We start from the raw sequence: 10222 nt of genomic DNA, 5'->3' as shown, positions 1-10222 counted from the left end.
TCCTTCAGAGTAAAATATACAATTCTGTGGGTGACTTCCAGTCCTGCTGTAGTCAATGTTGGTGAGCAACGTGCTGTAGGTATTCTTCAATATTTGGGTCGTTGCACAAGCCTACGGTTTGCCTTGCCTCAGGAAACACATCCAGTTCCCTCCCAACAGGAAATCCACCATCTCTGGAACCATATATGCAAAATGAGAAAATATGATTAAGGTTTCCTTACACAAATCAAATTAGACATCAATCTCAGACATCACTACTAAATGAGTTTAAATTGACAGCATTTCCCCCATTTTGTTTGGAAAATTAGTTCTAATGGAATCATTTAACTGTACTTCGATATGTTTCAGAGTCCCAAATAATTGCTTATCAGGTGATGGAATAGTAAACTGATAGAGAGCACTTATTCTTAAGTTGCTTTACCCATGTATACAATTCACACACTTTGATAGACGAATAATGTGTATATTTTATGACGTAAAATGTGATACAATTCAACATGAAACAATTACTTATGGGGAAAGAGATACTTCATTTGATATCTCTCCAGGACAAGATGCAAGACCGCTTGGACGAATCCTGTGCTTGTTCCAGTGGTCCTTGCATTCATCCAGGTCTTTTTGTACACCACCACTGAAGCAAAATCCTAGCAGGCAGTTCCTGACTTCCACTGAAACTTCCATAGTCCCTCAGGTCTCCAAAGAAGTCTATCCAAAACTGAGACCTGGGGATACATAAGATTTTATGTGGCAATAATTAACCCTTACATGAGGTGAATTAAAAAAAAAAAAAAATTATAATTTGAATGACTCACTTTCGGTATACACAATTTTGTTTAAAATGCTGTGTTCTTCTGAGTCATATACACACTCACCTTCTTCTGAACAACGACCACCAGGATTTAATCCGTTGATTGCCGATTGATGATCCATAACGGTGGGTGGATGAGCCGGCATAAATGGCGTTGACGGAGGGCACACTGTATTGCTCCGATTGTCTCATTTTCCGTGCCGAGGTCTGTTCGCATTCTCATTGGGATGGCACAAAGACCCGTGACGCAATTAATAGAATTGCACGCGATTACAGACGGATTGTTGTTTGCTGCGCCACATTATTCTTCTCGAGAATCCATACACCCAGAGCCAGGCCAAAGGGTTTAAGTTTATCGTAGCCATCCACGTGCCTGATGTAATTTGGACCCATGGAGTGGTACGTGCGTCTCACAAACCTTTTGCGAGTATGTCCAATCGGACTTCATACGTATGCCCCGAATAAAAATATTCTTTTATAGCGGCAGCCATGTTCGCATCTTCGGTAAGTAAGGCTCATTTTGAAATTCCACGCCAGAAGCGGAGAAACTTCCTTCTTCATCAGTACTACGCTTTCCGGTAGATTCGTCCAATCAGCGATGAGTTAACTTTTTGACCTGTCCCTACCTTTTCCGGTAGCCGAAATGTCGTTGTGTTTTTCTTAATGTTATTTTGTTATCTGATTTGTCGTTGCGTTTTTTAATTTGTTTTTTTGTTTTGTGATTTGCAATTGTGTTTTTTAATTTGGCGTTGTGTTTTTTAATTTGTTTTTTTGTTATGTGATTTGCAGTTGTGTTTTTTTATTTGGCGTTGTGTTTTTCAATTTGTTATTTTGTTATGTGATTTGGCGTTTTGTTTTTTAATTTGTTTTTTTGTTATGTGATTTGCAATTGTGTTTTTTAATTTGGCGTTGTGTTTTTTAATTTGTTTTTTTGTTATGTGATTTGCAGTTGTGTTTATTAATTTGTTTTTTTGTTATGTGATTTGGCGTTTTGTTTTTTAATTTGTTATTTTGTTATGTGATTTGCAGTTGTGTTTTTTAATTTGGCGTTGTGTTTTTTTATTTGTTTTTTTGTTATGTGATTTGGCATTTTGTTTTTCAATTTGTTATTTTGTTATGTGATTTGCAGTTGTGTTTTTTAATTTGGCGTTTTGTTTTTTAATTTGCCGTTGTGTTTTTTGATTTGCCGTTGTGTTTTGCAAGTCAGGGCCACCGTACACCAACGTCACACAATCACGTGATCGCTGTATTGTGCCGCCATATTGTCCGTCATTGTGTGTCATATTGTCAATGATCGTAGTTTGTAAAGGTGGATTCACTTGCAAATTATGGAAGCCCCGGTTCTTTCAGACGCTGTAAACTCATAGGATGAGTTGCATAAAAGCCGTTATTTGGAAAAGCTTCGGTCGATCCAGTCGCCAGATCCATATTTGATGCCCAAACCGATGTTTCCTCCCGTCCGGTCCCGTCCCGTGCGTCAGAGCTCGTCCTGAGCCCACAAAATTTCCAATCATACTCCAGTTTATGTCACGATGAGGAGTCGGGTACCCAAAATCGGCACCGGCCCGAATATCAACCGACATTTGGTCAGCTGAGCGTCACCGTTGTCACGATTGTAAAATGAAATTTGATCGACTACGGGCCGGTGTGTGCCGAAAAATAGCTGCCCCGCGTGAAATGTTCCCCCTTCCGGGAGCGCTTATTTATAACGCTTTATTGACGTGAAAACATCAAATGTTTTCATGGATTTACGACTAAGATCAGTTTTAAATAATTAAATTACACAAAATATTAGTAATTTATTTTAGTTACAAATCGTGGACTGGGCCACATAACCATCTTTGAACAGAAACGTATTAGTCTACAGGTTTTCACGACCATATCCCAATGACAATTACACAGGTATGACATTTATTCGTTCAAGCAGAGTAAAATAATACATATTCACGGTACAAGAAAGTCGTTTCCGTGTGGGCGCTCCCGTCAGGGGGGACATTTCACGCAGGGCGGTTATTTTTCTGCACAACACCTGTTGTTGCGCTCACCTTCTTGCTGCGTGACCGTGGCGACGAGCTTCTAGTCTCCGTCTGATGATGTCTGCGATCGTGTTGGCATCATATTGATGTTTTTGCCGCTGTCTAACGGCTGTCGACACAAACGCATCATGGACCGAGATAAACAAACCGTGCTGCTTTCGAGATTTGCCCTTTTAACAATGAGCACACAGTAACTACTAAAATGACCGTTTATCTTCTCTGTTACTGCAACCAACCGCCACACATCCCTTCACCATTTTGATTAATCAATGTTAACGTTGGCGGCACGGTGGCTCAGTGGTTAGCACGTCTGCCTCACAGTTCTAAGATCAAGGGTTCAATCCCGGGCTTCGGCCTTCCTGTGTGGAGTTTGCATGTTCTCCCCGTGCCTGTGTGGGTTTTCTCCGGGAACTCCGGTTTCCTCCCACATCCCAAAAACATGCATGGTAGGCTGATTGAACACTCTAAATTGACCGTAGGTATGAGTGTGTGCGTGAATGGTTGTATGTCTCCTTGTGCCCTGCGATTGGCTGGCAACCAGTTCAGGGTGTACCCTGCCTACTGCCCGTAGTTAGCTGGGATAGATTCCAGCACCCCGTGACCCTCGAGAGGAAGAAGCGGCATGGAAAATGAATGAATGAATGACTGAATGAACAATGTTAACGATTGTCAGGAAGGTTTTTGGGTTCGTTTACTAGGCGGTGATTCCTTAGACAAGCAGAAAAACTCCCAGTAATAGGAGGAACGTACGTAGCGGTAATATGTAAACACGATGAGCTGACGGACAATATGGCGGCACCAGTCAGGGGGGCGGAGTTGTGACGTTACTTGATTGGGGTCTATAGCAATATACAAAGTGTCGTCTTTTTTATTATTTATTTATTTATTTATTTATTTTTAACTACTTGGTCAACGTCTATGCAATTGTCTTGCGAGCCTTTTGCGGTCGTGCTGCGAGACATTTGCTGTCGTGTTGTGCTTTTGCCAATTTGCGATCGCGCTTTAGGAATTGGGGATCGTGTAGTGGCAGTTTGCATTCATGCGTTTTTCTTTTGCAAAGCGTTTGCAGTTGGGGTTCATGCTTTTTCTATTTGCAAAGTGTTTGGACTTTGCATTTCGCCTGACACCTCTCGGCCACCGTAGTTTTGTGTGTAACATCCCAGATTAACATGACTATGATTCAGACTGAATGCAGATTTTTCTTTAGTTATAACTTTTTAAGTGCACAGAAAATGTAAGGCGTTTTTGACGTTCACTACAAACCAAGTCGTCTTAAATTCGGCAAAAAAAAAAATACAGCAATCTATAGCTATTTCAAAGTACACTTACCATTGAAGAATCAAGTTTCTCGAATGGCACCTATGCAAAAATGGCCGATACATGCCCACGCCTACCCACATCGGCTCACGGCGCTCATGTTACATCTAGCCTTCCATATATGTTGTTTCGGGCCATCTTGGGACAGAAATCGTGTAGCGTGTTGGATTACAGCGGAGGTAGTAACTAGTTAAATTCTGGCAGCTTTAGAACCGGGTTGGTTGATATCAAACTTTATTTTACGTGGATTAAATAAAATATCTGACAATTACGAATAGTACTGTTCTAAGATGGCCGAAAAAAGTCGATGTCAATCATTTGCCGCACAACGCGAGCAAGTGATCAGCCTTATATATGATATCTACTTCCAAACACCGCATTTTAGCACGAGTGCGGATGCTAGTTGCTAATAGTATTTCCGACATTTGAGCAACAATGGAAGGCAGAACTCCGATCCAAGAAGCAATTAAAATGCAAGGTGAAGTGGTTCGTAAGATGAAGTCTGAGAAGGCAAGCAAAGAGCAGGTAGGCAATGTTATTATTACGTTAAAGGGGCCATAGTGTTGTACCTTGTACGGGTCTTAGGCATGGGGTAATCATTGAGGTATGTCTAAATTGGTGGCAACGTTGTAATAAAAGAACAGCTTTAGCCCATTTGGAATGGAATGCCAAAATTATATATTAATCATAAATCAAGTGACGTACAATAACTTAAATCCTCTTTATTAAATGTTCTGACGGCTGACGCAATACCATCCCAATTTAAGACTGCATTTGCAGGACTTGAAATGTATTCAACTACAGAATATTGTGATTCACAAAATACCTCAAATCCAGCGTTTGGCCAGTACGCATTTTTTGTTCCAATGAGCCGTCCAACAACCAAGCTGCACCTTAGTTGAGTTGGCCTTGATTCATAATCTTAGGGACAGTTTTAATAGTGCTGAAGTGTATGTTTTCAAGGCACCCAAATCATAATTTAAAGCAGGACTACGTCTATGTGGACAACCCTAGGCCAAATATTATAATTGACTTGCTCCATTTTATGTTCTGTCCTCCTCAACTGGGGTGATGATGATGATGCATCATACACCGCCACCCCTAGTGATAGGGTTGCTTACCACTTTTCTCCTGTTCTTCCTGCCTGAACTTTGGTGCCCTGCTGCATTCATCACCATCACGTCCACGGAATACATTGTACCTGCTGGCTCTTGATCCCTTTGAATGACTTTCTGGTTGGCTGCCACATTACCAATGGATGCACTGCTGTAATTTGGTTGTCCTTTTTGACCTGGTTTTATCCCCTCTGCTGCCGGGTGACCACGCTCGCCATGTTTGCCATCCGGTCCTGCTCTTCTATGGTTGGCTACCAACTCGCAAACTGCGTCCTATCTCGATCTTTGATGGGAATCACTGTGGCACAGGTATGTACTGTAAATTCTCTCCTATTGAGTGCAACACCCAAATTTCATTGAATAAATAAACCCCAGATATGCCACATTTGACAATGCAAGTTTTAATCTGGGGTATTAGATGGTAGCTTTGCATGTAATGCAAGAGCAACCATTTTTGTTTTTCCTTTTATTTTTAATAGTGTATGTTTGGCGGCTGAACAATTGTTCATTAGCTGCCATTCCTCCTACTTTAAACTGAAGGAATGGCAGTGCTGCCACCCTCCCACTTCAAATGGATTGGCATCTATGGCTATATACCCTACCCACCGACGTCACAAAACCACGTGCTCGCTGTATGGTTCCGCCCACTTGTCCGTCATTTTGTCTCTGTATTAGCATTGGTTTCAATTGATCGAGGAATTTAAAATGCATTTCATGGAAGACCCGGTGCTTTCTGATGCCGTAAACTCACTGGATGTGTTGCATAAAAGGCGTTATGTGGAAAAGCTTCGTTCTATACAGTCGCCAGATCCATATTTGATGCCTAAATCGATGATTTTTGACCGGCTGCCTTCGCCGTCTCTGCCTGACCCTGATATTTACAACTATCTTGTCCACACAAAATCAGCCTATTCTCACGAAAGTTTGAAAAACTTTTAAGAGCTTGGAGGCTTATAAATGCTACGTTGCTGGTTGGGTGATACAGGTCCTCGTACACGAAAATTCGGCAGGAATCTTGTGCTCGGAAGGTGAGTTACGAAATTTTCAATTCAAAATCTTTTGTTCTTGCTAACATCCACTGTCAAGTCTAATGTATTTCATGTCATTTGTCAATGGAGCTAGGGCTTTTAATGTTTATATGGATTAGCGATAGCACTCTCACTACATACATACGTGTATGTTGTCGGCGATTAGCCTAGCAATGATCTTAATTGTGGTTGTCAGCCCAAAACCCTCTAAATACATATTAAATGCATCTTACCAGATATAAAATGACTACTACATAATCTGTGGTAATCGTTTGGAGCCCAGTTTTCTCGTCGAATTGCAGCAGCCCATCTCGCTCTCTCCTCTCCGTGTCTCTCGGAATCCGGTAGAACTTCAAGTCTCTCCGTCTATCTTCTCTGTTATTGCAACCGACCGCCACACACGCCTTCACCATTTTGATTATTAATGTTAACGAGCAGAAAAACACGCCGTAAATAGGAGGAATGTACGTAGCCGTAACAGGTCAACACGATGTGTTGACGGACAAGTGGGCGGCACCAGTCAGGAGAGCGGAGTTGTGACATCACGTGGGTAGGGTCTATTAGTGGCAGTCAATGCCAGGCAATAAGTTCATTTTGTGGAATTTCACATCACTTCCTTTACCTTTTGGGGCATTTAGGGGTCCCTTCCTGTTAATTTTGGGTTACTGAAATGGAAGTGACTCATGAATGTCCCCAGATGAATAGGAAGTGACTCCAAATCAACAGGAAGTATTATATAAATGCTCTAAAATTAACAGGGGGTGACCTGTAAATGCCCACAAAAGGCTAGATGTGAATGCTCTGGTTTCAGTGGCATTGACAGCTCTAGACGTCCAGTCCAGTAAAATGAATTGGATGTCTAGCGCTCTCAATGGCGGTCAGTGAGCTAACGTAGACACTATTCTTATTTAAAACAATATATCAATTCGTGGTAGGAGAATTTCAATACCTTTTGGGCCACAAGGTATTAGGGCTCTCTCCAAACGACTAATTTCGTCCCGATTAGTCAGCAGACTATTTTTACGATTAGTCGACTAATCTAATAATTTTTTTTTTTTTTTTTTTTTTTTAAACTTCTTTAATAATGACATTTTTGTTGAAGCTTATTAATTCACAAAAACATTTTGGAACACCTAAATTCTTTATTAACATATGATTAAATAACATAAATATCAATAATAAAACACAAACAATGAGGTCAAATGCTGCTGGCATTAACTAGTGCGAAAAAAATGTAAACAGAAACACTGAGACTTCACCTCTTTAACAGGAGTCAAAACAATTCTTACTCTTTTTGTGGTATGTCATTGTCTATATTGTTCTAAATGTTAAAATGAATTGCAATGTCCCGGACAACCATTTTCAGAATACTTTGTGTGAGTTCAGATGCTTTTTTCTGGTGTGCATTCCGCATTTTTGGGGGAAGGGGAAAAAAACTGTTCAACTTTTGTTTGTTTTAACCTGAAAATAGATAAAGTAGAGGGCACACTGAAATATTACCACAATTATTTTGAATGAGAGGCACACATACTCACAGTAACAAAAATTAAATATATAGTATTAATTAATTCATTTAAATATAGTATACTACTATATGTATATACACAATGATACTTTATAATATAAAGTAACATTAGTGCAGTCATGGATTACAGTAAGCAGGCCAGTGCTGTTTCCATATATTTTTATTATATTATGTATATACAGGATATACTCTATATATTTTCCCCAAGTGGGAGCTTCTATGATCCTAATAAATTTAATAATAATTTTAAAAAATATATATAATTATATAATATATAATTTTATTAAATACATTTGCACGTTGATACGACGCACATAAAGGTAACTTTCATTTTTAAAAAAAATCGTTAGAAAGTTGTATGGACTTACAATCCGCTAGCCTGTTGTTTCTTCGAAAATTATACTTTGGTGCCGACGTGCTACCGTGGTATGCGAGCTCAGCTTAGCAAAGAGTACACACAGTGGCACCCTCCATATTTTCCTTGAAATAATTCCAGGCTCTGGCTATTCTGGTCCGCTTTTTTGGCTTTATGCCATTTTCACGTGTCACCAATTCTGCCCTTTTTGTTAATTGGCGGTGTTTTCAACTCCTCGCCGTAGTGAAGAGTGAACCGGCGATTCACTTGGCTCGTTGTCGTCGGTTCGTCCGATTTTCTCCTCAAGAAGGCGGCGGCGTGCATAAAAACACCAAGAGGCGTCGGATGGCTCTTTATGGATACTTTTATTGACCAAAACAAAAACGTGGGAGATTCAGCCACTGAACTCCGCGCTACCCGTGCGCTTTCCCAACTCACCGATCCCTCTCTCTCTCTCTCTCTCGCTCGCCCACTTTCTTCCTCTTTGCTCAATCTGACAATGCCGGTCACATTGAAATAACAGCGTCCCCCTTTCAAATAACAGCGGCGCCCTTGGGGGGTGCCAGTAACAACCGGTTGCATCGCGAGCGCCCGCCATTCTAAACTTTATGTGCATGTAGTTTTTTTTTTTTTTTTACCCGTCATTACCCGTCGACGGTATGTTTTGCCCGTCGACGCATTTACGTCATCGATGACGTCGACAACGTCCACTAGTCGGGACAGCTCTACAAGGTATCGCAATCTATTACCTTTTCGATATACTGTATTGTCACACTCGTAGTTGTGGTGATGACGCATATTCAAAACTGCATTTCTGCCTTGTCCATCACAGATTGATAAAGAAGTTGCCAAACTTCTTGAGCTGAAGGCACAGTTGGGAGGAGATGATGGAAAACATCAATTTGTTCTTAAAACCGCTAAGGTAAGTTCACTGTGCTGTAATGGACTAGATCTTGTGTTGATCATTGAAATCGGTCCAGGGCTTCATGTAAATCTGTAAAAGACTATGGAAGCATGTTTTAAGTTTTACTCCTTTAGGGAGTTACTCAAGTTTTCAAGAGAAGATGAATTAATGTTCCATTTGCAACTTATTATAGACACCCTCGGTCATAAGTTTTGAGACTTTTCATCATTCAGTTGAATAAGAAAGTCTCAAACCTCTTGACCGAGAGTGTTTAGTGTATTTGACTATTGTTGCTTTTATTAACTGCTTATCTAAAGAACTCCTAAATATAGATGCTTGCAGTGCAAAGTTAGTTACTTTAATATAAACCGGATTCCAAATAAACCGGTAGGCTATACAAATTTTGAATAAAAGCCAAATACATTGATTCGAACATTCCAAATTTCAATTTAAAAAAAAATTGAAAATAGAACATGGATGTCCAGAAGTTCCATCCATCATCCGTCCGTCCATCCATGCATCCATCCATTATCTACTACTTATAAACTGAGAAATGTTGTCACCACATAAAATAAATTAGATTATCATTGTTTTATATTATTTTTGCATTATATTTGGTACTGGAAGCTTGTTCTGCTCATTCACAATGCTCACAGACAAGACCCGCCTCAATGTGGCAATGATAGACTAATTGTCATATTCGTATTGCCACTAGAGGGGAGTGTATCCTCCCAAATCGATCAACTATAATAAACAAGAAAATGTAAATGTAAATGGTGTTATACTTATATAGCGCTTTTCCACCTTTCAAGGCGCTCATACTAGGGATGTACTGAAAGCAAAATTCTTGGCCGAAATCGAAAACCGAATATTGGAAAACCAGAAACTGAAAAGCCAAAAAATGCACATGCATATCATTCTTTTTTAATTATTTTATTTAAATTTTTTCCAGTTAAAACCCTTTGCCTTGGCATTGGTTCTACCCCTCTTGACGTTCAAGAAAATTAGTTTAAAAGGTGCCAATTGTGAAACCTAATGGGCAGGTGGCGTATCCAGAGCGGGTGTAACAATTATGTAGTCGATGTGGATCAATACTATACCAATTAGTTAGCACAATTTAAGGTAAGCCAATCA

The 10222-nt window shown here is 40.1% G+C and overlaps 1 protein-coding gene across 4 annotated transcripts in view; it reads left to right on the top strand.

Moving 5' to 3' along the window:
• Window positions 1-4505: 4505 nt before the first annotated feature.
• hars (histidyl-tRNA synthetase) overlaps window positions 4506-10222 on the top strand; it is a 40362-nt gene continuing 34645 nt past the window's right edge. For 2 of the 4 annotated variants that reach the window (XM_057849524.1, XM_057849522.1), the window contains exons 1-2: window positions 5403-5585; window positions 9017-9106. In XM_057849524.1, coding sequence (XP_057705507.1) covers window positions 5493-5585; window positions 9017-9106 — 183 coding nt within the window. In that variant the 5' untranslated portion in view covers window positions 5403-5492. The other 2 variants (XM_057849526.1, XM_057849523.1) reach the window with 2 other exon arrangements.

This window comes from Corythoichthys intestinalis, chromosome 11 (genome assembly GCF_030265065.1).
Source record: "Corythoichthys intestinalis isolate RoL2023-P3 chromosome 11, ASM3026506v1, whole genome shotgun sequence".
NCBI classification, from domain to species: domain Eukaryota; kingdom Metazoa; phylum Chordata; class Actinopteri; order Syngnathiformes; family Syngnathidae; genus Corythoichthys; species Corythoichthys intestinalis.
The sequence above is the reverse complement of the archived record's forward strand: the minus strand, read 5'-3'. Positions and strand labels throughout refer to the sequence as shown.